We start from the raw sequence: 27,477 nt of genomic DNA, 5'->3' as shown, positions 1-27,477 counted from the left end.
GCAGATTGTGAGCAATTTCTCTGATCCTTATATTATATGACTGGCTTGTGGTTTACACTTCGCTCGTTTCGTCAGTCGATACGTTCATATAGGAGAAGTGAACTTGCGCAGAATCTGCACAGTACTTCTGCCAAAACACAAGCCGAGCAGTACGCCGAATTTCGACCAATGCGTAATGACATCATAGACTGGCGTCCCAGCCAGAAAAGAGCAGACACCGACAGAAGAGACAAGCCAGGAGACTGGAAAAAAGAAATCAGAAATACGTCTAATAAACGAAAAGTAAAGCCATCAAGTGACAGATCTACTTGACAAGCCAAAGGGTAAAAAACAAGGTTACACAGACCCGGAGTGACAGAGAGCAACTGGTTTATCACACTGCCACGGTAAGAAGGATTTGTAGAGTTTTTGTTGTTTATGAGACTGCAGAAAGTTTAGCAAGCTAGCTTGCCTTTAAATCGAGCGGAGTCACTCACGGCATAAAAGAGGCAATGTGTGTGCGAGTCCCGACTTGACACGGTGCGTTTTGAGGCATCAGAAATCAACGGACACAAAACATAAGGTAGATCGAAGTCAACTTACCGATTTACTTCAGTCCTCTTTGTTCCTGTGTGACTACAGATTTTTTTGGTACAATAACACTAGCCTAGCGAGCCTGTTAGCTGTAGCCAGTTAAGAAATTGGCTACAGCCCGAATACCCTTGTCTTAAGCAAGCCGGTCATGTAAGTCCAAAGTTAAGAAGGCCGAATACTAGCTATTGGTGACGGAGATGATTTTCGAGTGTACAACTGACAACTAATAAACCGGCTAGCTATGTGGTTATTGAAAACAATCAACTAGCTTGTAGCTTGTTTGCGGATTTAGTATAACGTTAAAGTCAACACGAGCACATAAGATTATAACGTTAGTAAACAAAGTTAACGTTACCTTACTTGATAATTTGACACAGTAGTGATGGTGTAATTACATATCTAGCAATCTAACTGATTAGTTATACCCATGTGGAATGTGGTGTTTAATCAGATAACTTAGATAATCTAGTTCGTGTAAAGATAGCTCGTTTGTTTGGTAGCTGGCTAGATGCAGGAATACATGTTTACATCCGCGGCCAGCAGCTAGCCAGCTAATCATAAATGCATGTCTGTTGTTGACATTTCTCGTGACAGCGTCGTGCATCAGCTTGTCTAGCCACTTGGCAGTGTTCACAACGAACTGCCTTTATAAAAATGAATTATGTAAATGCAGATTTTAGGTTAGCTAGCTAGCTAGTCTATATTCTTTCCCATGCGTAGTTAGCTGTATTGGCGTTTCAATTTGGTGAGATATGACATATTTAAGTCAGGTTCCTGTCATTTCTTCTACGGCATTCTTTCATGGATTGGATTTAATCTAATTTTAACATTTAGATTAAAAAAATGAATTCTTGTTTAGTCTCTATAGTGTATACATTTCTCCTTGTACATAAATTAAAATGTTAAGATGCTCAGAAGAATACGTCTGATCTTTTTTCTCGTTTCGTTCATTGTTTTCGGCAGTATTTTGGCAGACTATGGGAACCAACTCGGCTTTACCTATCATGTGATAAGAACAAATAATAAGTCTTGTTTGTCTCAGATATTTAGAGTGGAATGTGCAGGAAAGTAGGATTCATGGGCTCAACTCGACATAACCCAGACAGACCTTTAAGTTTATTGTTTCATAGATTGTTGTACCAGAACTACCTGCAGTGCAAATAAGTATGTCAACTTCTTTCACTCTCACATGATATGAAAAAAGGTCGTGTGAGTGCAAAGGTGGTCTTTGTAATTCATGTCATTGTGGATCAAGCCTTTTCTGTTGGGTTGAACAAGCTCTGTGGATGTTAGAGTGTGAATTCATGCAGCTGAAGTTGATAGGCGGATTGTAAAAGTCTGTAATATTACAGGAACAGGACAGCCTGAGTTTAAACATTGAATGATTCATAATAATAAGGGGGATGATGTGTTTTGGTGAATGAAATCCAATATTTGAAAAGAAAAAAAAATCAGATTTTTCTAGCAGGTTATGAACTGACCCTTACCATATACAGGAGGGCAGGTTGATATTCTTTGTGTTCAAAGAATAGACCTTAACCTTCAACTTGGAAGGACTGTCCTCCAAAGAGGCTTCAGTATTTTAAGGATGTCTAGAAAAAACATGATAAAAATGGCCATAAAAATGACCAGTTATTTTCTGTTGGCAGCACTATTTTAGCATCACAGCATATGCAGCTATAAAACGTGATAACCACCCCTCACAGAATTCTGTTCAAAAACCATCACAGTATGAGTATGTTGTCCTTCTTTTTCTAAAATATTTTAGAATGATGCATGAAGTAGGCTTTAAGGTAGGGTTGGTCCATCCTATTCCTTGGAGGCCACAATACAGCTGTTATTCCCAGTTCTCCTGAAAGCACCATTACATACAGGACAATGGGAAGGTTGTGACCTTATGAGTAGAATTCTTTTCAGCTTTTAATAAATTATTCACTTCTGCTTTTCCTCATGTGTGTTGTAGAGTCCTTGACCCCCAAAATGGAGGAGCAGCACACCCACTGCATGAACTGCGTGAGCCGGAGGTGTATGGCCAGGCCAGAGATTGGCGTTTCCTGCGACCTCATCAGCTGCTCTCTGGTCTGTGGAGCCGTTTTTCACTCGTGTAAAGCCAGCGAGCATCGTTTGCTCTGTCCGATCGAGAGAGTGCCTTGTCTGAACAGCGGCTTTGGCTGCCCCTTTACGATTGCTCGGAACAAAATGTCCGAGCACCTCGAGATATGCCCAGCAAGTGTGGTGTGCTGCACCATGGAGTGGAACCGGTGGCCTGTCAGCTACGCAGATCGCATATCCTACGAAAACCTAAGCAAGGACGTGGATGAGGTAGAGCAGCTGGACATGGCTTTAGCCTTACAGGATCAGCGGATGCTGCTAGAATCGCTTAAGGTGGCTACTATGGTGTCAAAAAATGGCGACAAACCAGCTGGCATGACTGAAAAGATAGCTGTGGCCTCAGGCTTGCCGAAGGATAAAATCACTAATGGAATCAATGGTTTGGATGAGGAGTCATACAGTGAACTTTACCAAGCCACAGTGGAGACGAGCAGAAGCTTAGCTGCTGCGTTGGACATCCTCAGTAATGCGACTAAGGAAATGGACCTAATCAATGGAAACATACCTGAGGAGAAGGCTGAACGAAACGGACAGTTCCATGATGGGGTGGAAGTGGAAGTTTTGGACTTTGAGAATGTTGACATGAAGGAAAATGACAGTGAGTCTGATTGTGAACTTGGAGCGGTTGGGGGAATGGATCACCAGGCCGCTGTGGATGTGAATGGCGGGAAGATGTGGATAGACCGTAATGGATTTCATGAACTTGAGCTGGCTGAAGGAGATGAAGAGGACGGGATGTTAAATCTGTTTGAGAAAGATAAGAAGCCTCTGTGTAATGGTTTTCACAGTGCTAAGGAGGGTCTAAAAGATGCCGGGCTGGACGAAATGGATTTAGAGGCAGCTGAGTCGCAACACTTTGAAACAAATGGGTCTTGGGAGGTCATCCAGCCAGTAAACAGGCCAGAGACACTAAATCATTCCATACCCATTGCAGTACAGGAACCCTCTGGTTCACAGCCACCACCACTACCTTTGCCACTACCAATTTTACTTCCTGATATCATTCAGAACAATGCACTGCATCACTTACCTATTGACTTTGAGGACAGATGGTTTGAGCGCAAGCTGCAGAACCTCCAAATGCTCAGAGGGATGGGGGTGTTCGCGTTCAATGGGCGGAGAACCCTGTTTACAGACCCGTACTCATTTCGTGCAAAAATGGAAGACAAGGCTGTGGACACGTCTGACCTGGAAGTCACCGACGACCCTATGGGTCTTCACGGAATCGACCTCATCACTGCAGCCTTGCTCTTCTGCCTGGGGGACTCCCCCGGCGGCCGGGGAATCTCCGACAGCCGATTTGTCGATGGCTACCGCATCGACTTCGGCACACAGACTTTCTCCTTCCCGTCTGCCATTTTGGCAACCAACACCATGGTGGGCGACATAGCCTCGGCCTCCGCCTGCGACCACGCCAACCCCCAGCTCTCCAACCCCAGCCCCTTCCACACCCTCAGGCTGGACCTTGTCCTTGAGTGTGTGGCTCGGTACCAGACGAAGCAGCGCTCCATGTTTACCTTTGTTTGCGGGCAGCTCTTCCGGCGGGACGAGTTCTCCTCACACTTCAAGAACGTGCATGGGGACATCCACGCCGGCCTCAATGGCTGGATGGAGCACCGCTGCCCCCTGGCCTACTACGGCTGCACCTACTCCCAGAGAAGGTTCTGCCCTTCCGTGCAGGGAAACCGGATCATCCATGACCGCCACCTGAGGTCATTTGGGGTGCAGCCTGGCACGTCTACTCCACTGGCCGGACCACTGGTTAGCAGCATATGTTCTTATGGCGGCTCTCACTGTGACCACCTGAGCAGCCTTCCCTTTGAGGTGCTCCAGCACATAGCTGGCTTCCTTGACGGATTCAGCCTCTGCCAGCTCTCCAGGGTGTCGCGGCTGATGCGGGACGTCTGTGCCAGCCTGCTGCAGGTTCGAGGGATGGTGGTTCTCCTATGGGAGAAGAAGCAGTATCCATTCGGACCCTCATCTTGGCAGATTAAAGACAAGGTAGGCTAATTCCTTATTTGGTTCGCTAATGTAAAATATCAGCCTTTATTTCTGTTTTTTGTGTTGAGCATTAGAAAGCAGGGTTTTTGTTCCGTGTAGTTGGGTAAAGGTGCTATGCCTTAGGGCAACATCATGCCATGTGTATGGGCTGGTATCCTGTAATCACTGGATTCTGTAATAACTTTCACCTGTAGATTTTTGGGCAGAGTGGGCACAAAAGATTTTTTTTTTTCTGGGATGTACAGCTTTTTCTATCCAAGGAATTGTAGTCCACCATTTTACCTAGTTTATCCAAAATTAAAAGTGCAGTATATCCAGTTTTAGAGAGCACTGACAGTAAGTGGCCCAAAACCAAAAGGGTTAGCCTTAAACAAACTGCCCCTAAAGATCTCACAACAGTTCTTAATCCCCCTTAAGTACCTTAACTAGTTTCTTTCTGCAGGAAACATCAAAAAAGTTCAAAAGACATGGGAAATTTCATGTTATTATTATTATACATTATGCTAACTGCAAAACCACCTTTGATGAAATTTCACGATTTGGAATTTCTCAGTTATGTTTGTCAAATTGTACACTTCTATATCCCTTGGATTGTTTGTTCTGTGCCCAGTGCCAAAGGCCTTTCTGACTGTGAGCAAAGAAACGGGTCTCAAGGGGCCCACAATGCAGCCTATTTAATGTTTACTGGTGGCAGAGCCCTCTGGCATTTGCATGCGGGACGCCTCAGCGAAGTGTTGGTAACGTTATGTTCCGCCAGGTGTGGAGGTTCAGCACAGCTTTTGGCACGGTGAACGAGTGGAAGTTCGCCAACATCACCAGCATGGCCGACCATCTTAAGAAGTGCAAGTTCAACACCGTTGAGCGACGGGAGGAGGCCATCCCTTTGCCGTGCATGTGCTTCACCAGAGAGCTCACGAAGGAGGGACGGTCACTGCGTTCGGTCCTTAAGCCAGTATTATAAAACAAAAGGAAAGAAAAACCCAACCTTCTGTGTTTCTTCCAATCAGATTTAAAGAGCTAAAACACTCTATGTAACCTCTTTGTAATTAGATACTTTACCAACTGAAGAGTACTTTTACATGAAATAATCGATCACTGTGTAAATAAGCAATGTTTTTGATGTTAAAATTATTTTTTATATAAAAGTCAGTACTGTGTTGCATTGAAGATGAAAAGAGCCTTAATGTATGAAATAACACTTGACTTGCTGGACATGGTAGGTTTCTATTGATACTTATCTGCAATTTTCTCCCTGCGGGACTGATGTCTGTATGTACTATTATCTTGCATGGTTTGGTGTTCAAGTTCCCTTGTTTGGGTAATTAAAACATTATTGAGAGAAATATGCACATTTTTAGTGAGAAACTTAAGGAATTTTCTTTTCCTCTTTTTTTAAGATACTGACCAAACTGAAAATGTGCACATATTTGCGCTTCTCAGAAGAAGCACTAAAACGTGCATGTGATTTAAAAATCCTCTTTGCTCACCATATAACATTACCTTACGTAAAGCTTAGTTTTGACAATAACAGGTTAACACTTTTTCTGAAGCTTGACATTTTAAGTTTGACATTATTCAGCATTAAAGGAGGTCATGGATTTATGCACCTAATTTTCATACTGTCATTTTTCTGCATGGAGAGAGATTGATGGGTGAATTGTTGACTATAATTTGGTGGTATGCATTTTTATACTGTATACTGAACCTCAGTTCTAGGCAGTGCTTTTGTTTGTTTTTCTGTTAAGCAATAAATAAACAATACTGTAGCATAAAGATCACCTAGCACTTTACTCTCAAAATAACAATTGTTTATTTTTAATTTAGCTGTGCACATTTCTTGAACACAAACAAAACCCAGTGTCTTGATTTTTGGGGGTTTATATCAACATTGGCAAATGCACATAGACTCACAAAACATGCACAATGCTCTACCTGTTGAAATTATTGATTACATACAACAGTAATCAATGGACAGTAGGAATCAATGGACAGTAGGAAAATTATTAAATGAATCTTTTCTGACTTTTTGTATCTTGTTATACAGAGGTATACAGAGGGGATGCCCCCTCTGAGGAATACAGTTTTATTATTACGAGTACTTTTTCAAATGAAAGACTTTGAAATTTGTTGAAATTTGTAGGATCTACATTTGAGCAAAAAACTAATTTCTTTGCTCTGCCAGAAATTAACCCCTTTTGTGCCTTGTAGTTTTCCATATAAAGTATTTGAGTGGATAGTTAACTACATAAGCAGAGGACTTTGTTTAACAGCCATGTCCAATGATAGATTCATTGCATGTGTATTGTCTATTTGACTTAAATTGCTGCTAATAACGAGCTACACAATAGACACAGAAAAATGAGAAGAATATCTCTAAAAGATAAAATGTCTGCCCTAAAGATGAGATTAGCATGTTGTTAATTGTTCTGCAAATCCCAAAAGAAAGCTGTACAAGGTGTAGTGAAACTTGATGCATGTGATTTTGTTGCTGTTGAGTAGAGGAAATGTACTTTCACACTTAATCTTTCAGATTTTTTAATTTTCAGGTTTCTGTTGAGTAATGCTTGAAAATTAGAATTTGAAGGATAACGAGTGGAGTGGGTTGAACTGAGAGGCCACAAAGAGGCTATACTGCTACTACTTTCATCCATGAATGGCATCACATTTTTCCTTTCCATGTGTCAAAAGTAGAGAACTAAAACTCAGTGTCTCCCTATTATGGTCTTTGCAGTGTATTGTATATAGTAGCTGTCCAGATCCATTTTTATGTATCAGGGTTGTACAAAAAGATGTATTACTGTCAGTTACATTAATGAAGTGTACTTGATCTGGTACATTAAAATATACTCATATGCTTCAGTAGCTTTGTGGTGAACGCAACTAACATAACATATCGGACAGTATTATCTAGGTTGTGTGTGCCTGTGCGTGTGTGTATGTGTGTGTGTGTGTGTGTGTGTGTGTGTGCACGCACCTGCGTGTGTTTGTTATGTGTTCAAGTGATGATAGATAATATTTAATAACTAATAAGAGTTTCAAAGTTTACAAGTCAAGAAGTGTACCCATCTTAATATGTATATTTACAAACACAACAAAGAGAAGCCGTTTCCCTGGGACAAGTGTTTTTTTTTATTTTATTTTTGCCTTCGGCACAATGCTGTGTTGCATAATTAAGATGTATACAGTTGAACAATAACAAAATGTTCGACCTCAAAGAGCATGACATTTGAATACATTCATACAATACAGTTACCCTAATAGATGTCTGTGGAGGATATTAGAACTGTGTTTGAAATCATCAGTCTATTAGGTTGTCCTGTTTTTAAAGGTCAGTTTTTGGGTTGGGTAGACAAATGACAATGCTAATAGAACTGACATTTGCTACTGTGGTCATTGGCTGCTGAGGAATTGTATTTCTGTTTGGAAACAACTGCATAATCTGTTAACTCTATTGAACTCTCATTTTAGGTAGCCCACATCCATGAAGTATCTTCTTTTTAGGATTTGAACAAACATGACTTCAAAAGATGTAAATGGCAGTTATGGCTTTTAAGCCAGGAAGACTTCCATTGCTGTGTAGATCTGAAATTTAAAGAATAAAAAAGGTAATCTAAGTTAATTTGAAATGAATGTAACAAAACTCTAAGAAAGCAGATCTTGTGTTATAACAAAGGTGATGTCTTGACACAGCTACTTGCTGCAATTACTTTGAAGCTGTTTATTTTTGACATACATACTAAATGCCTTTCAGATTATTTTGTCAAAATTATTGTAAGTAGATTTATTTTCTACCTTTTTTGTGGTAATCAATAGCACTTTTCAGTCAGAAATAGTCTTCCGTTCTGTTTGTATTCAGATTTTGCTATAATGTTAAATTAAGACTTAAGTTTGTTCTTGGTATCTGGATGAACAGGAGTGAAATCTGTCTCTCTTTTCTACATGTGGGTTTTTGAACCTATGGGCAATTTGAGAGGGACAAAACATTTTCCAGGTCTTTTATTAAACTCATCAGTCAAACAATGTTACGTTTTAAATAATCCCTTCATCTTTAATGTTTGTCACCCGGTTGTACAAATGTATCATGAATTTGATTGTTAATAAAATGGTATTTTCCTTCACAAGCTAAGTTCCGTGTCCAGTATGTACTCTATAGTAGCGTAGCAATACCCAGATGTTCTCAGTATCTTAAAATGTTGAGGTAATGGGGCCTTTTTTTGTTTGTTTTTATGACCAGAAAACTTCTTGTCATAAAAACAGTCATGCACCCATTACTACAGTGCTATCAGGAATATACCAAGTTCTCATTGTTTCACCCACAAGGAACCACATAATATAAGCATGATTATTACAGAATAGCCCACTTTTGTCCTTGCAATATTTATGTAATTTTACTCTTACAAAAAGAAAACTGCTGAAGGCTAGGGTTTTGCTGGTTTTAGGAACAGGTGTCATGGAGGATAAGTTGTTCCTTCCCAAGTTATACACACTGATTTATTTACCATTTATGCATGAAAACAGCAACATGGGAGCTAAGTAGTAAGACTAAGATATGTATGGAAACCATACAGAGAAGAAACCATTGCTAGTCAATCACTAGTGAGACGAAATCAGCCCAAGATTAGGGAGACATTTACTGTTCCAAGGCTGAAAAAAGAGCAGGTTCAACATAAAAATCAGTTGACTAACAACAACAACAACAAAAAACAGTTGATTAATGACTGACAAGTGTTTAGATGACATTAAACAATTTTAAACAATTATTAAAACTTCAAATGAAAATAAAAAGTGAAATTTAAGACCATGACAACATAAATAATGAATGGGCATCTATCAACTGGAAAATTATCCATGGCATATCTGAAAGAAGCCATATGTGACACAGAAAAGACAGCTATTAAGACATAGTGAGGCTATAGCACTAGAGCTATGGTTACCATTTTAAAGCTAGGCCTGTGTCCTCACAGAATTCTTAATGTAAAACTATATATTGAACATATGCATTTCAACAAGTTTTAGAAACACATTATTTGAAAAGATATAATTTTATGTTGCAGCACCTGAGTCATGGCTCCCTTATCTATATATAAAAACACATTTGATACAGAGGTTAGTGGCAACCAGCCACTAGTTGTTATAGTTTAAATATAACAAAAAGAATAGCTTGCAAGAAAGTTACACTAATAAGTTTGATATATAACAACTCTTATGTATGTGTAACAGGTAATGAAATTGTGATGTGAAAATGGCTCAAACGTTTGAGTGCATTTTGACTGTCTTGATGTTGGGGCTGTATTTAATTTCAGAAATCAATGGCAGTTGATCTTCCAAGACGTGGGATGGCAGCATTTAGCTGGTTTGAGGAACCCAGATCGAAGGCTTTCGACCACAGGGCATTTACTTTTAATACGTACGCACCGAGTTGAGAAACAGCAGGCTGTTTGGTTGTTTTATCGTCAAGAGTAAACCCCAGGACGCCCAAGCGCTTACCAAATGACACAGCCAAGACAATCTTTTGAAAACGCATATTACTACATACTAAAAATAAATTGTCCTCTCACAGCCACGGTAGGATTTGTTGTGCAAGCATGGTCAGTTTTATTTTTAGGTGTTTTCCTACACGCATGCAAGCCTGCTAACAGAAAAAGCGTCGGAGGTATCGAAATAATGTACACGGGGAGCACAGATAGCTAACAGTTTTTGCAGTATTTCTCTGTATTTATTTAACAAAACATTATATTTAATTTGTGTAGCCGTCGGCTATTTGTGTTCGTAATACGACAGCTGGCTTAACTGGACATCTGCAGTTTTAACTATACCCGCATAACTTATTTAACTTTAAGACACTTGTTTTCAAGAAAAAAAATTCTGTGGAAAATTATGCTGTTTAGGTTTGGCGTTATTCTGACTCCAGAATGCACCGACATAGAGGTGTTTGTGTTGGGGTCACGTCCGGAAATGGGACATTGGGATCCGAATAAAGCAGTAATGATGAAACCAGCACAGACTGTACTGTCCACGTGCGAGCCCTGCCTCTTCATCGGCGAGGTTCATCTGTCGGAGCCTTGCAAAGAAAACTTCTGGTTTAAATACATAAAACGCGTCGGCGGCAACATGATCTGGGAAGGTATTGCCCAATGGCCCGGTTTCAACACATCCAACACATTTCTGCTTAATGTTTTCCCACTTAACATCGTAACCTGTGGTGACATTTTCAATATTTTGCAGTTGTAGTTGCCTCCCTGGGAACTGTAGAGTATTCATACAAACAACTACACTGTTATTGTAATGTGTCCAATTGGATTGTGTCCATTTAAAGTGAATAGGCCTTTATATTTAATGTAAGGGTATCATAAACAAAGATATGGTTGGGAGCCTTGGTAGTTAGCCTGGAACGAAGCATGTTTAAACGTTTAAACCACGGATTTAAGTTAAGCTGCATTTATAATAATATTTATCATTAGTTGTAGTGGAAGTATTGTATGATCACACGGTGTTGTTGCTGTGATATTATTCAGTATGTTCTTGGCTTAAAGGTGTTTGAAAATACATGACTTAACTGTTCTGTAATGTTGGTGTAGATGTTAGGAATTACGTTTTTGTTGGTGTCCTTTTCAGTGTTGTTATGTAAAGATCATTCAGAAACAATTAATTAGCTATTGTCTCCGAAATTTTAAGGGTACATATTTTATCCCAGCAAAGTTAGGATCATCCCCAAAACGTACCCACCAAATTTTGAGCATAAAACCAGTTATCACCTTTCTTGACTAAGTATTTGACGCAGCAGTTTGGTGTCACCACTAGATGGAGATAAAGCTGTACGTATTATCATAATACAGCGTTATTTAGTGGAGTTTAGCCTTACCGTCTTCTTTTGCCCGAACCACCAATTATAAAGCAGGAGACCATCAAGTGCGTAATTATTGTACCATTGCAGACGAGCGTTCATTGAAATAGAAATGTCTTATCTACAGTGATTTTACGATAGTGCGCGCGCGCACACACACACACACACATACATACAAAGTAAAACATTGCTTACTCTCCCTGTAGCATTGACACATCTGGATTAATAATTATTTGATTTTGCGATCACATGGTATTTATTTCAATAGACTTACTCTTAAATGTCGCCTGAATTACACATGAATTATGTATCCTTGATGTCATTACACAGTCCATTGACAATTTTCTTTACATTTATCAAATCACTGTATGTACACAACTCCTATAACCCAGCGAGCCTGTCTGAAAACTCTTACAATCAATATACGTCTCCGACATGAGCTACACCGAAAATGTATTTGTTTTTTTGCAGATAACGGTGACTGAATTCTAATACCGAGCTTTCTTGGCATGTACTTGTAGTATGTATATTCTTGTCAATATAAACACTATATTACAATAAAATCCCCAGCATACGGTACAATATTTGTTTCACACCGTAGGTATCCCTTCTGGTTCATCTTTGAAGAATGTGAGGCAACTGACTGTTTTAATCTTAAATAAAACAGCAATCATTCAAAAGCCGAAGAGTAATAGTTTATCTACAGGCGTTCTCTGGACGTCTGTGGCTATGGTTGCAGTGTGTGGTGGTGTAGTGGAATGGAAACATGGATATGCTGTATTTTGCGGTGGTATATATAAGATGTTATGGCACGTATAGTGTATTTTCTTAATCTTGACTGCATTGATTAAACAAATCTTATAAAAGGGAAGAAATAAGACATGAAAATATTGACACTCTTGATTTGGTTGTCTTGGTTATTTCAATATGAGAAACGGCGACAGTGTTCGAGAGTCAGTCCACTTTTTACAATCGGTATCTTAACACATTTTATCACCCACTTACTCGGCACGTGGCTTTAAGAAATTTCACCCGTATACCTTCCGGCTCAAACTTTCCGTGAAAGACAGTCAATCAAAGGCTTTCTTTTGGTTGAATTTGGTCAATGCTTCCCAGCATTTGTTTTCTAGTCATTTCCCTTTGACTATTCAAAATATGGGAACAGAATTATCAAAGGAAAGTGTCAGGAGCACAATGTAGTGCTGAATCAGTCGAACTGTGGGTGCTGATTTCTATTGAGTGTCTGTGGCAGACATTGTTGATAATTATTCTGATTGCATCTATTATTTATTCATTTCTTTTTAAACGGTCTAGCGTATTATGCCAATGCAGCGAAGCATATGCAGACTTTAAAATGGAACATCAGTGTAAATTTATCTCACGTCTGATTATTCCTAAATTAGCTATGCCCCGATGCCAAATCAACATAGCAGTTTTTTAATCTCGCAGAAGAACCAATACAGCGTGCCTCGGGGTTGAAATGACTCAACGGATGTAACGAAAAATTCGAAGTTAAACAAAATTATTCAGACCAACTTCAGACATTGTGGTGTTTCCTATATTGCAGATTGTGGAAAAACTCAGGACAGGACTGAAAATATTATGGCTGCGTCGGAATTAACTATGATGTTGTCCTACGCCATTGGAATATATAGGATAACTACAACTGATTCATGTACGATTTACATCGAATATATTTATTTATTCAGGTATATACGACCGATCAACATTTTAACGTTTTTTGTGCTGTAGCAGTCGAGCAGCTAAAAATGTTGGAAACCCATACCTTGCGTTGTTGGCAGTTTTGGTCATTGAAACGTTAGGCTTCCAGATGTTAGGGTTGCATGTCTAATTGTACTGTGTGTGACAAGAATACTGTCTTGTCTGCTACTGTATAGCAAAGTCAATCCTGCACTGTAACGTACGGAACTTATGGTGCACACTTACTGTACATGAATTACTGACAACACGCATGCCGAAGTGTGCTGTCCTTGGTGCTGAACTTCCCGTGGGAGCTGATCGTACATACATGGTTTCAATATAACGGTTGCTTCTTTTACCGAGGAAGAGCTGTTTTAAACGAAACAGATAGATTTTGTACATGAATTTAGACATTAAGGCAATTGGCGGCCTAATATCATTATGCATATGGAACTCATTAGAAATACTCAGTGTGAATGGATTTGCAAAAATAACATGGCACTTCATGGCCTCTGTTTTGGTTCTTTGTCACAGAAACAGCTGCACTGGCAGGAGTTCACAGTCACAGGCAGAGATGATAGTATTCCACAGTGCCAAGTGTCATATTTGAAAAAGGATGAGCCTGATGTGATGTAAATGCTTTTAGAAAGTAATGCTGTAATATTATCTCTGACTGGTTCATTTTATACCCCGCTGCTGGGTGATTGTGTTAGTGAGGTTTTCATTGTGCTTTCTGTCCAGGTCCCTAAAAGCTGCGCATGGTGCTCAAGTGTGAGGATGTGATGGAACTACAAAGGCTGTCCAACAGGTTAATGAGATTTCTTTTAGGGAGCGAGTTCAATACTCATCACTGAGTGAGGCTTATTAGAAGCTCTGTGTCTGCGAACAGTCGGGGGGATTGCATCAGAGCTTATGGCAAGACAGAAAACAGCAACGCTTCTCGTATGAAATTCTTGGAATAATTTGTACTTGGTGTGAATGCTTATGATGTCACATTAAATAGCCATGTTTCACCCGTGACTTGTACAGTTTCGGCAAAATCTTGAGGAGGGCCATTGTGGAGCAAGGTAGGCATTTGTCATTGCTCTACACCTACTGAGAGGTAGTACTGTTTTGATCATGCACATGGCCTATCATTTATGAACCTGCTTGGAGGCTGGCTTGGGAGATGACATATTTTAATGCTAATTATGCTGGGGCGACTGCTTACAGCTGCCACTCCCTGTCCTGGTTTCCATCTTGCTGAGTGAGGATGCCACTCATCAGAAGAAACCACAGTGAGGTCCACAGTGGTCAATCATATTCCTCCACAGGGTACTGTATGCTCTCATTACATCTACAGAAACAGACTGTTCCTTTTATACAGCAAGAAACGCACCTCAAATGGTGTTACGTCCAGCTGTTGGGTCAGGAACTGATAAGCGCTACTGTGGACTAGCTTACAATGAGTGATGGGAGAGTTAGGCCTTCTGAACCACATATTGTGTGGAGCTACAGTATGCTGTCAGTCACTGATTTCATTCAACCATTCAGAAGTTTGATTCTCCACGGTAAAACATTATGATTGCTTTAAACCTGAGTGTGGTAACTTACGATAGCTTCACCTGTTTTTCAGTTCACAAAGTCTAACTCTCACCACAACAAATGGCTGCTACATGACTGATGTGGATCTTGTTGGCGGTATTTAAGACGCACATGACTTCACGTACAGCATCACTCGTGCAGAGCACACACCCCCACATAAGAAACATTTGGTTGTTACAAGCACAGCAATGTCAGATTGCATTGGCTTTTCTCAGAACTATCAGGTCAGAGGAAGCAGTCGATTCTTGTCTCACTCTTATTTGTGCAGGGACTTGCACACAAAAACATTAGGAGTGAGCCTGCTGCAGTCGGGAGAACACAGTGGTCTGCAGTTAGAATGAGTGGCTCCTTGAGTTTACTCACCATCTGTGTTCTGAAAGTACATTCACACCGCAAGCTGATCAGATGTGTTCTGTACATTTGTAGATGATATTTTGCAGGCACTTACAAACCCTGGCTTTGTAATTTATCGTCACAGAAATTTAGGTGAATGAGTTTATACTGAGTATCATGTTATAGTGTGCCTTTGTACACAAAGTTTATGACTTTTGCATAGATGCAGAAAATGCACACTATATTTGTAGTGTCAAGCGCTCCTCCATTCAGCAGATTGAATTATAGCCTTATTTTGTATCATCGTCTCCAGGCAATGGTCCCCATCATGACCGCTGCAGCGTGTACAATAAGAGCAACATGGTGGACGGGGTGTACTGCCACCCCATCGGTCACTGGATCGAGGCCGCCGGCCACACAGACGAGATGAAGCACACCACCAACTTCTACTTCAACATTGCTGGCCACCATGCCATGCACTTCTCAAGGTAGGCCCCAGCATAAACATGTCCATGAGAATCTGGCAACCCATCCAATCTCACACACATTTTCAAATGCACCCCTGTTCTCTCATGCTGTCTTTTTCTGCTCTCTTCTCTATCACTCTCTCAATATGTCTCACTCCTTGCATAGCCTCTCGCTGTCTTTTTCTCTTTTTCTTCATCTTTCTGTGTCCAACTCTTCTCTTTCTCTCTTCTCACTTGCTCTCTCTCTCATTTCTTTCTTTTGCTCTCTCAATCTCCTCTGTTTTCCCCTACTCTCATGCTACCACGTTCTCCCCCACTCCCGTTCTGTACAAATGACTGCTCAAGACCCACAGCAGTACTTTTCCCGGGTCAGCACAGACTTGCATGGCATCACTTCCACTCAGCCCTGCTGCTGGAATGAAGGGGGTCACAGGATGCCCCACATTATATCAGCACATTCATTTATCCTCCTCCATCTCTCCCGAAGCCTCTTAATGCACTCAGCACGACAACTTTCCCCCCCATTAAAGTAGCTGAGTTACTCTGATACCCTTTAAAAGCTGAGACAGCCATCGTCTCTGTGCAGCCTGTGGGCAGGTAAGAAGAGCTCATTATTCTCTGCCTCTTAGATATGGTTTGACCAAAAAGCTCCCTGTCGTATTGTGTGATTTTTTACCATTACCCCCCACTCTCCTTTGTGCAGTGTGATCCACATTAAGTTGGTAATGAAAGGCAGAAAGGTTGTGCTGTTTTGGTATGTGTACTGTAACATATGTCCTCATGCTACCAACTGAGGAACAGCAGTTGTTCAGTGGAGAATTACAGGGAAACAGGAGTTGTTTTCTGGAAAAACTGCCTGTACTTTACCAAAGTTGCTATTTGTAGTATGTCTGATAGCAGCTTGAAATTCATTTCATGATACTGTAATTGACAATTACTCCCAACTGTAGATGTGTATTTAACTTTTCCAGCTTGAGAATATATCGCAGAATCTTAATGATCACTCAAGTGATTTTAAAAGGCAGCAATTATAAAGACTTCCCCTAAGCAAAGGAGGAATTGTAGCACACTGTTCATAATAGCTCTTACTTACATACTAACTTCCTTATCATCTTCATGCATACTTGCGCATTAGGCCTTTCCTCTTCTGTCTGTCTGAAGCCGGTTTTGTAGCCTAGCTCCTGCTCAGCTTCATTTCCTTCACCTTTCCTTCCACTGTGCTTTTCCCTGTTGCTTGGGATTTTCCATGTTTGTTCCTGCCCTGTGGGGTCCGGCTGAGCACCATTTTTCCGATGTTACCATCTTTACATCCTTCCACTGTTCTTTTCCATATTGTGTTGGATGCTACCGTCTTCACGCCCAATCAGTTTCCATTTTCTTTTAGTGAGAGTGACATTCATGTTGTCTTGTTGAGTTAGTCTGAGCAGTTCATAGTCTGTTACACCTGCATAATGGACCTGAGGCAGTTTGTGTGGAGCGTTGACAGTTTCTTCAAGTCTGTTGCAGTCATGCACCAGCAGAAGCATACAGCACTTTTGATAGGACACTGCTATTGTGAAGACTGCTCTTGGTGAGTCTGGAGTAGATAGGTCAGTTTGGAAATCAAGTAGCCCAAGTCTAAAAAACGTTCCTTTAGCTTCAGTGAAGCAGCTAGTGATGTCTTTGTCAGCGCCTCCCTTTGTGTAGACTACATTTCCCAGGTCTATGAAGCTGTCCTTGACTTCAAGCTCTTCTTGAGTCAGACAGAGACAGGGTTTTCACTATTCAGGGTGGTAATTTCAGTCTTTTCAGTGTTTCATTCCAAGCAACTGACTGAAGCTGATGAGAAGGTCAGACATGGCTTGAATGTCATTCTTAATGTGGGGGAGGATGTTATATCCCTGCTGCCAGTGGCTTCATGGGTGGTGAAAAGCATCTATCTGGTTACACCTGTGGTCCTTCTGTCGCATTGGTCATTACCCAGTCAGTGGCAATAATGAACAAGATGGCTGACATGATTCACCCGTTTTTTTCTGACTTCACCAGGAAGACAATTTCTGACTGCCTGACAGTACATGAGTTTTCTTCATAGAATAACCTGATGAGCTCCACTATATGATTAGGATTTCCATATGCCCATAAAATTCTCCATAGGCTGTTTCGATGTAAGGTATCAAAGGCTTTCTTAAAGTCTGTGAAGTGTATATATAAAGTGCCCTCTACCGTTTTGTGCACTGTTTCATGGTGTTCCTCAGTGTAAATAAGTGGTCAGTGCACCTTCATCCCTTCCTAAATCCAGATGGCTCAATTCTATGGATTTTGTCTATTGCAGGTGAGATCCTTCCAACCATGATTTTTAAACATCTCTGTTGGCACTGACAACAAGAGAACACCTTGCCAGTTTTGCAGCTGGTAAGGTCCTCCTTCTTTGTAATTTGATAATGGTTCCCCATGTCTAGTTGATTAGGATTTTCTTTTCTGCCCAGAGGTGTTACACTGCAATGTATAGTTCATTTCTGTAGAACTTGGCACTCAACTAGTCATACCTTAGAGGCTTCCCATTCTTGGGTTGCTGTATCACAGCAACAGTTTTTGCTTTTGCAGAAGGTTCTTAATTGACGTGAAGCTCTTCTTATACATCCAGGATGGCAGGCAGGGTTGTAGGACCTCCTCCACTCAGGGTCTCCTTGAAATGCTCCGTCCATCACTGCTCTTCTTCTCTATCTGATGTTAGTAAGTTCCCATATTTGTCACAAGCTCATGTGTGGCTATTGAAATGCCCTCCACACATCTGATTTTGAACGGGGTGTCTGTTCTCTATGTTCAACAACCCTCTCTGCTTCTTAATAGCTTTACAGAATGATTTTTCAGCTTAATGTAGTAAGTCACTTGTCAGAAGTTGTTTGCCCGCCTTTTGTTATAAAGTGTTTGTGTACATAGTTTTTAATTCTGAAAAATTAAAAAGGTCCCCACGGCTGCTTGTTTTCTGCAAAATTGGACAGCAGTAATGTTATTTCTGAAAAAATCCATCTGTCGTGTTTTTGTTTTCCAGATTGCAATTCTCCTTCTGAGGTGTTTTCATAGCTATCATTATATGGTAATGTATCTGAGTATTGTTTTTTCTCTTTGCATTGTGAACTGAGGGGTTTTCGTAAACAATTTGCTATGACAGACGTTATCTGCAACACAAAAGAGTTTGTCTTTGCTTTTTCATTATTTGCACAAGATTATGAATTTGGCAGTCACTAAAATTAAGAAAAAATGTTTTGCCAACAGCAAAAACAGGAAGGCTTTCTTAAACATGTAGGTGAGAAGTTAAAACATGAATCCAGACCCTTCATTAAACTTTTAAGTCTTTGAGCTTTTCTGTCATATTCATCATTGCACTTAATGGAATTATCCCAAACTCAAAATAAAAGTAGGTATGTTTTTGTCCCTGTGGTGACATATGCAGAAAAATGTGACAGATGAGACGCAGGCAATCACATAACCACCTTACAATCAAGTTCACATTTCAATAAGTGCAGACCCTTCATCCATATATGGTTTATCACATACACACTTGTGACCAAGATTATTTTTTTCTCCAAGTTTGAGCAGTTGTTCTGAATTGAAGTGAAACAAAGTATATTTTTATTCAGAATTTGATTTATGAATATTCTGGGGAAATGTGGGCCAAAATGCTTTGTTTCGTTTTAATGTCTCTCAGAATATCTTTGTGACCTTGCAACCTTACTCTTCAGGAGACTGTAAGACGACAGAATTGAGTTCTACCCTTTGGGCTTCTCCTGGATCACTCATTCCTTAGGAGCTTGCCAAATCCATTAGAGGGCAAGAGATTAAAAGTGTTAACGACACTAAATTGATTTCTGAGGGGAAACCTCAGGGAGGTCATGACTAATAACTCTTTCTTCCCACGTGACAATCATACAACTTTCATGTCCCTTTTTTTTGATAAACAGAAATCTTGGAGAGAAGCTCAAAGAGGTTGTTTTCTTATTTTTGTGTCTGTATGAAGACTGTTCCCTTGCATCGGGCTTTGAACACTGTAGGTTTGTGTCCTTGTGAAACTGCATCTCCTTTTCTTCCGTTTGAACTTGGTTCTTGATCATGACCTTGGACCTCGGCATTGATAATGACAGGGAAAATACGAAGAGAAACGGGGACGAATATGCAGCATTTCATCTGAGTGGTTATATCTGTACCTTTTGGGAGACAGTGGTTAGAAAACTGTCTTTTCATTTATTTATCAGAAAACCCTCCCCTCTTGAAGTGTCTGAGGCCAAGTACTTTTCGTCTGTCTAGTTTTCTTTCTTTCTCAATCACAAATAGAAAAATGATAACAGATACTTTTTTATTTTACATTGTCACCCACATAAAATATAAAACTCAAAGCAGTTTTCCCATTTTATATGCTTTTCAACAAAATAACAGAAATAGACAAATGGCCCCTGCTGACTCAATTGTATTTACATTCACATGCAATTTCTTCCCCTGAGACTTAATGTTAGAATCCTATGTTATAGTAGGGGTGACTGATAGCAAGTTTGCTGAGAATGGGGAAATGGACACTTTTGTTCTATTCAAGGGTAGCCAAAGAGTCTCAGGATTCTTAGATTAAGGACATATTCAACTCTTTGGACTGGAAAGCTCTGTGACTTGCATTTAATGATATTATTTCACACATACATCCATCTAAGACAATATGCATTCTTGTAAATAATGCATAAGATTATATAAATCAAAATAAAATTGCCTATTTAAAAATAAATGTATAACAATGACAAACTTAGCTGTAAGAATAGTGCATACTATGCCAGTACATTTCAAGCCTTGAACTTCTGCACAAGATTCTAATTGAAGTCCATTATAATTGGTGGCATTTGAACAAACAACACAAAACCTTTCTTCTAAAAATGTCTTTCATTTACCTCTGAATTATTTATTATCAGTCTTCTTCTATTTGCTTGGACATTGGTGATCAATGAATCCATTTTGTATGTGGTAGTTTAAGGGTAATAATTGGGGTGTGTGTGTGTGTGTGTTTTACTGTATGTGGCAAAAATCCAAGATAGAAAAGACAGCCATTTGCTCATTTCTGTTCGTGACTGTGAAGAGAAAAAGGATGGATGGGAAGCAGATGGGCAGATGAGCTTCTCTCAGAAGCTGCTGTCCTTAACATTGGGTCATCAGCCTTTGTGCTTCCATGCCAGTTGAGAGATTGTCTCTCCCAGGCTTAGACTAGATTGCCTTCCTCTCTGAAATGGCTCACTGAAACCGAATATAAGCCAGCATGTTTTTGTCCCTTCTGAGTTCCTTGTAAGTAGATCAGCTTCTCACAGCCTGTCAGTCTACCCCCCTTTTCATGGCTGAAGGAGAAGCCTTTGGATGGTAAACTAATGGGTTGACTCTTGCCCCAATGGAAAATGCACTCTGATCCATGCAAGTAATTCTCCGGTAAAGCATGACGAATTTACAGAGAGAGGTCCAATTTACTTGATGCAGCTCTGCAATGAGCTAGAGCGCTTGCCAGTGTCCCTCAGATGGATTGCCCCACTGCTTCTGCCATTAATAAAGGAAGCACATGTTGCAGGGCTGAACAGGGGACAAATAGATTGAATAGCTCAGGGAACATGCTGTAAAAGAGCCTGTTCCTGATCCCAGAGACTTTCAGCTTTATCATTCTCTCGCCTGTCATCCTTTCTGTCATTCTGCCTCCATACATAATAATGACCTCAGCATAGATGAGTACAGGTTCGCCCTGCAATGCTGAATACCCAAATAAGCTTCCAAATGAACTAGGTTGCAAGGCTTTGATCTGTCTGTACTAATGACCATGTACTTTGAAACTCTAACCCAAAAGTAGCGCACAGTCACAATCAGACAATACCGCTGCTTTCTGTCCTATGATTTAGTGTAAGTAATCAGTGTATCCTGCATATGATTCCCATCCCATGCAGGTTTCAGTTACAAGAAAAATTGTGCGTCTGTGCTTTTACTCTAAAATAGAACTTTTTGTTTCACACAGCAAATGTCGCATCTCATTTCAGAAGGAGAGACCACAACGGCAATGTAATTCATAATCAAACAACTAAACATGGGCAACATAGTCAGTGGAATCTTTTAAGAATTTTTTAACAGAAGTGGAGCCATGCTATTCAGGCATGCTATACAGTGCCAGCGGCTGGAATGGTTGGCAAAGTTTAATTAATGTAAGATGCTTTTAAATCAGGCTCGGTGGCAGGGAGGTCTGTTCCACCAAGCCTTTTGTACAGCTTTCATATGCAGCACATAAATTCAGAATGCTACACTCCAGTGACCATGAATTGTGAATAGCTTGCAGTACTCTGGTTGATGTGTATATGTGTATATATCCCAGACAGATCACAGACACACACTGCCCAAAGATGTGTGTCTGTGTGTTGTGTGTGTGTGTGTGTGCGTGCAGCAAGGGACCAATTCTGCGGGGGTCTTTTTTGCACGCCTCACTTGTGAATTTTCAGTTTTTGGGAAGCAGACTTAACTTGTGCAACCGCATATAAAACAAAGTTCCGCCCTGTGAATACATGCAAAATCGCCCTGGAAAACTACACCTCCGTTCCCGGAGCCTGATGGCCAACAGATTTTCCCATGAGATTAGTCTTCATTGCAGAACACAGTCGCAACACACTCACTTTAATCATGAAAGCTGAGCAGATACTTCCAAGAAAAGAAAGCATTTCTGGTACCAAGATGAGCCTTTTCAATACTTCATGATAGCGCAGAACAAATTAAAAATGTCAGCATTGAATATTTTTATTTTAAAAAAGAAAAACACCACAGGGTGCTCAGTCCAAAGTTGTTTTTTTTTCTCACATTATTCATTGGGTAATATTTGATCAATAATACAACAAAAGCAAATCAGCCATAAGGATCACAATATTTGAACATAGTGTTTTATTCTTTATATGAAATGTTTGATTTAACATTTAACTTGCCGCTGTGCACTTTTCCTTTTTTCAGCTGTATTAATACAATGGTCCTGTACGGGTCGGCAGAAGCTTATAAACAGGGCTTATATTCAATATAGCCATGCCAGTTAGCTACCATTTCTATTATAGCAAATGTTACGGCAACTTAATAGACGTTGCACCTTCGAAACATGACAGCGTTTGACTGTATTACACTAAAATAAATACAATTGTATTTGCTTGCTGTTTACCTAGTTGCCATTGCCAGAGACCGGAGAGTGTGATATTTTTGTCTCCAGACATCTATCTAGGCAGGTAGTGGCAAACTGGTCCCAGACACTTTCCAACTGGTCCAAGTCAACTCAACCTCTGGTCAATCATAGGAAATGTAGTTGTCAAACAGACATCTGAATTGTCAGGCCAATCTCACCTTTCAAATGACAGCAGTATAGTGTAATGTGTTTATTTCCTTTGTATTCACTTGATAGCTAGTTATTGTTTTCAGAGAAAATATGACAGCGGTCATTATTTGCAGGCAATCATGTACATGTGTACAGTACAGTTAGCATATGAGTAGCCAAATTAATTTATCAAACCAGTTGAGTCAAACATTAAGAATGTGCAGCCCATGCCTCCAAGTTTCAGATGACAGAGAGAATATTATGCCATGTTTAAAGAAATTAATGTCTATGAGAAAAGGGTATCAGAAAGCAGTCTATCAATGAAATTTTCAACACTTCAACAGACTAATTATGCAGGGTTATCAAATGGGGTGAATTTATTCAAATGTAAAAGTCATTATATTGTCAAAGAGAAGCTTGGTTTTGTGTGTCTGTTTTGACTGGATTTTGTCTGTCTAGTTACCAACAATGTTGCTGTTACACATGATGGCCCAGGGGTGCAAAAAATTTTAAAATACTGGAAAATAAGGTACACATTCATTTTGAGCAACACGTCCTCATTTGAGCAAACTTTTCCCTAAACGCACATTTCACTTCAAAGAAGCTTATGCCGCCCCTGTCTGAATGTGCTTAGCAGTAACAGAGGTGCGCAACCCCCTATGGAAGCACTTGAGTGGATGAGTATACGTATGTGTATCTCTACTCTGAATCACTCCCCTAGTGAGCATTTATGTCATGGTCTTTTCTGGTCAGGGTCATTTCCTCTCATTATTGGATTTATGCACACTAATGGCAGCTGTTGGAATCCCAACAGAGCAGAATGGCAGAATTAAACTGCGCAAGGTCAGCGAGTTCCACCACAGTGGAAAAAAACTATAATTACAGAGCGCAAATATGATAGGCAGTTAGTGCCAGCCCTCGAAGCATTCTGTCAAAAGAGAGCAGTTTCTCTCCTGTCGTTCTGGAGATGCAGCCATTCTGCGAATGACTGAAACTTCACAACTGAGATGATTGCAACTGCTCTGTGTTCCAGGGTCCTACCCAGGGTGTGGCTGGGAAGCTGCCCGCGGCAGCTGGAGCATGTGACGGTGAAGATGAAGCACGAGCTGGGCGTCACGGCGGTGCTGAACTTCCAGACCGAGTGGGACGTGGTGAACAACTCGCATGGGTGCAGACGCAACATGTCAGAGGACATGACACCTGAGACCATGATGCACCTGTACAGAGACTGCGGCCTGTCGTATGTGTGGATCCCCACCCCGGATATGAGCACTGAGGGTGAGGCTCATTTACCCTCATTCACTTAGTGGATTTTGTGTGTGTGTGTGTGTGGTTGCATGTGGGGATTAGTTTAAAAAGACAAGTGTGTGCAAGATAGCTGACAGTTTGGGTGATCTGATGAAAAATGCAAAATTATTGTATTTGGGATGAGGTAGAACTGATTCCATTTCTACTGAGTCAGCCAGCATCTACACCCTGTTGTAATACTGTCCAGCCTGAAAGCTGAAGCAAAGTGTGACTGGCAGTGCTTAGCACCTGAATGGGAGATCTCCTGAGAAATCCAGCTTGCTGTTAGAAATGGTGGCAGTAAGGTAATAATGTGCACAGTTTTCTCTCTTCCTTGGAATAAACAATGCACTGACAGAGACAACGTTCTGTAGGAAACTCCATCCTTGGGATCGGACGTTAAATCCATGTACTGAATTCACTGTAGTTACTAAAAATCTCATGGCATTTATTGCAAAAAGTATGGGGCTCCCACAGTCCTGAGCCTACGGTTCAGCTGGGTCTATGATTCTGGCTGTGCAATCAGCACCCAGTTTGATTGGCTGTATACCCTTCTCCCTTGCTACCTCAGCTGAGCAATCTGTCTGCTCTGTATCATCTGGGTGAGTGGTGGTGGTTGAAATGAGTCCTCCCTCTTTCACTGAAAAGCGCAATGAGATTTACTCATTTTCATGATCAGGACCCACAGAACTTGGTGCTCTACTTTCTTGGCATGTCCGTCTTATTACTCCTCAAAATAATATGCCTTTACAGAAATAGTAAGTCTAGAATAAACAGATTGGCAAGAACAAACCAGATGCGACACATTATCCTCAGAAGAGCCACATGTTACAAACTCAAGCCCTAGAAAGATCAGGAAGAAGTGGGGCATGTTTTGCTCTCCTTTTTTCCTGGCATTATGAGCTATGGTAGAGGGAAATACTCACTAGAAAGTTAGAACTTGCCTTGTTCTCCTTAGCCTCTGGATAGGAAACTCATCTGTACTTCAGTAGATGTTTTTGGATGAAACCTCTGGTGTTGGAAGCACAGATTCCAACGTCATTAGAGGAATGAATCTGTCTCAATTCATCTTGACCACACTGCTGTTCACCCAGATTCCAAATTATCTTTCTCAAGCTGTCTGCTATAACTCCTGATACGATAGGAGCACTTTCCTAAATTCTACACAGCTGATGTGTTTGGATAGCAAGAGCTTCTCTGGGGACAAGTCATGAAGATACATTCTTGGGTAGGATATACCCATCAAGGATGTTTAGAATGAGAACAGAGGTCATTATATATTAATTGCTTTGTGAAATGTTTTGACCATCTTCCATGGAATTTCTCTTATAAAGTGAAAGTTCTGTACTGTCAGTCGAGAGCCGTTTCAGTAGGAGAGAGGAGAGGTCTCCTACCTTATCATCTCTCTCGCTCGCTCCCGCAGGAAGAGCCCGTATGCTACCGCAGGCGGTCTTCATCCTTCATGGGCTGCTGGAGAATGGGCACACCGTCTACGTGCACTGCAACGCGGGGGTGGGCCGCTCCACCGCTGCCGTCTGCGGGCTGCTCATGTACGTCATGGGCTGGAGCCTAAGGAAGGTGCAGTACTACCTTACGGCCAGAAGGGCGGCAGTCTACATTGATGAAGAGGCCTTGGTCCGTGCCGAGGGGGACTTCCACCAAAAGTTTGGACAGCTCCGTTCCTCCGCCTATGACCCAGAGACCTGAGTGTCCGGTCCTTCTGTGAGGAGTCAATTGGAGCTATGGTCGGTTACATTTGTACTCCAGGTTCAGTTGTTGTGAAGATCTGGGGTGCATTAGCCCAGTCTTCCAAGGTTAAAAATTATCTTCTTGTGCCCCTGTATTCTTTACTTGAATCTCAGATAGAAATGCTTTTACAGTTCCAATAGAGTGCAGTGTTGTGACTCTGTGTGAAGCATGGATTTCAAAAGGCCAGTTTTCAGTTCCTAAGACATGTGAGTGGGCTGATTTATTTTGGTAATGGCAAAGTCTTACATACACACTTATTGTAAATTTGAACCTTGCTACCATCTCAGAAAACACCTTGAAGCCATTTCCTTTGAGTTATTGCTTTGACTACTAATACGGTACTTATCACAATATTACAGATGGCATTTTATATTAAATGACTATACTGTTGTCGATGAGGCTCAATTTATGGGAAGCAGTTATATGTCAGTCCTCACTGAGGGACAGCTGAATTCTAGTTGTGTCATTTATTAAGTAATTTACAGCAACAACAGTTATACAAACACAGAAGGGTTGATGGAATCTGTTAAAGGTGGCTCTTAAGATGTTTGAAAACCAAGATAAATACCAGCTGTGATAGCAATCGGCAATATGCAACAGTGGTTCTTAAAAGCTTTCATGTCCTCACAGTTATGATGTGTGTGGAAATAAACATACAGGTTTCCATCTATCCACTGTTGTTCACATTTATTTATGTTTAAACATAAAATGTATTGCAAGAAGAGCAATGTTCCAGTTTGATTTCCATGAGGCAACTGAACCTTGTGCTTTTTGCAATAAATCACGTGGAGGAATTTAAACAGTGTATATGCACATTATTTTTTTTCTTTTGTTTTATTCACTTTTGTTGACCTATGCCTGTACCAATTACTGGATGTGAACATTTCCTTTGTCCCTAAACACAGATGCTTGCCATGAAGAAGTGGCTCATAGCTGCTGTGTTATGTTATAGTTATGAATAGATATCAGAGAGCAATGTAATCAGACAGCCATGTGGTCATTTAGGAGGGTGAGAATTTCGCAAGACGTAGGTCAGGCAGAGGGCAGGAGGAGAAAAAGTACTTTTCTGCCCTGCTTTCTGAGATGTTGTCACAGCAATTTCCTGAATAGAAAAATAATTATTTACGGCTCACAGCTGCAAACACACCGTGGTGAAGAAATGCATTTCCTGCTCTCTGAAAAAGCCAAAATATATATTTTTTCCCCTAGCTGTGTGATATTTGAACCTTAATGTTGTGACTATGGAACTGTCATTTTCTACAAAGAAACACAAACACCGAGGGTTGAAAGTTCTGCACTCAGAGCTTCATTCGTCAGATGAAGGAGCACTCTGGAGTTCGATGCATTTCATCCTTGTTTACCTTACCCTGGCATTAAAACACACTCAGGTGCATCTTATGAATAATAAAGAATCGGTCCAGACTCTGTCAAAAGCACGTACCATGAGAAATGAAGGGAATTTTTTTAAACATTGGCAGTTGTTGGGAAGAGGTTCG

At 40.6% G+C, this 27,477-nt stretch overlaps 2 protein-coding genes across 3 annotated transcripts; both read left to right on the top strand.

Moving 5' to 3' along the window:
• The first annotated feature begins 17 nt into the window (after positions 1–17).
• On the top strand, positions 18–6,496 carry LOC118792530 (F-box only protein 30-like). Its single transcript, XM_036550405.1, has 3 exons — positions 18–386; positions 2,537–4,686; positions 5,444–6,496. The coding sequence occupies exons 2-3, from the start codon at positions 2,554–2,556 to the stop codon at positions 5,645–5,647; spliced, it is 2,337 nt and encodes a 778-aa protein (XP_036406298.1). The 5' UTR covers positions 18–386; positions 2,537–2,553; the 3' UTR covers positions 5,648–6,496.
• A 3,610-nt stretch (positions 6,497–10,106) lies between these two features.
• epm2a (EPM2A glucan phosphatase, laforin) lies at positions 10,107–26,767 on the top strand. 2 transcript variants are annotated; one of them, XM_036549969.1, is made up of 4 exons: positions 10,107–10,810; positions 15,462–15,636; positions 23,979–24,223; positions 25,656–26,767. In XM_036549969.1, exons 1-4 carry the CDS (start codon positions 10,564–10,566, stop codon positions 25,937–25,939), a joined length of 951 nt encoding a protein of 316 aa, XP_036405862.1. In that variant the 5' UTR covers positions 10,107–10,563; the 3' UTR covers positions 25,940–26,767. The 2 variants fall into 2 exon arrangements, with proteins under 2 accessions (XP_036405862.1, XP_036405863.1); XM_036549970.1 differs by lacking the exon at positions 23,979–24,223 and having other exon boundaries at positions 25,656–25,922.
• Positions 26,768–27,477: the final 710 nt, after the last annotated feature.

This window comes from Megalops cyprinoides, chromosome 17 (assembly GCF_013368585.1).
Source record: "Megalops cyprinoides isolate fMegCyp1 chromosome 17, fMegCyp1.pri, whole genome shotgun sequence".
Lineage (NCBI taxonomy): Eukaryota > Metazoa > Chordata > Actinopteri > Elopiformes > Megalopidae > Megalops > Megalops cyprinoides.
The sequence above is the reverse complement of the archived record's forward strand: the minus strand, read 5'-3'. Positions and strand labels throughout refer to the sequence as shown.

Excerpts from the sequence above, each read along its gene's own strand:
- LOC118792530 (XM_036550405.1), top strand. The coding sequence starts at position 2,554 with ATGGAGGAGCAGCACACCCACTGCATGAACTGCGTGAGCCGGAGGTGT. Across the intron at positions 4,687-5,443 it reads CTTGGCAGATTAAAGACAAG|GTGTGGAGGTTCAGCACAGC; the intron begins GTAGGCTAATTC and ends ATGTTCCGCCAG.
- epm2a (XM_036549969.1), top strand. The coding sequence starts at position 10,564 with ATGCTGTTTAGGTTTGGCGTTATTCTGACTCCAGAATGCACCGACATA. Across the intron at positions 10,811-15,461 it reads CGGCAACATGATCTGGGAAG|GCAATGGTCCCCATCATGAC; the intron begins GTATTGCCCAAT and ends CATCGTCTCCAG. Across the intron at positions 15,637-23,978 it reads CATGCCATGCACTTCTCAAG|GGTCCTACCCAGGGTGTGGC; the intron begins GTAGGCCCCAGC and ends TCTGTGTTCCAG.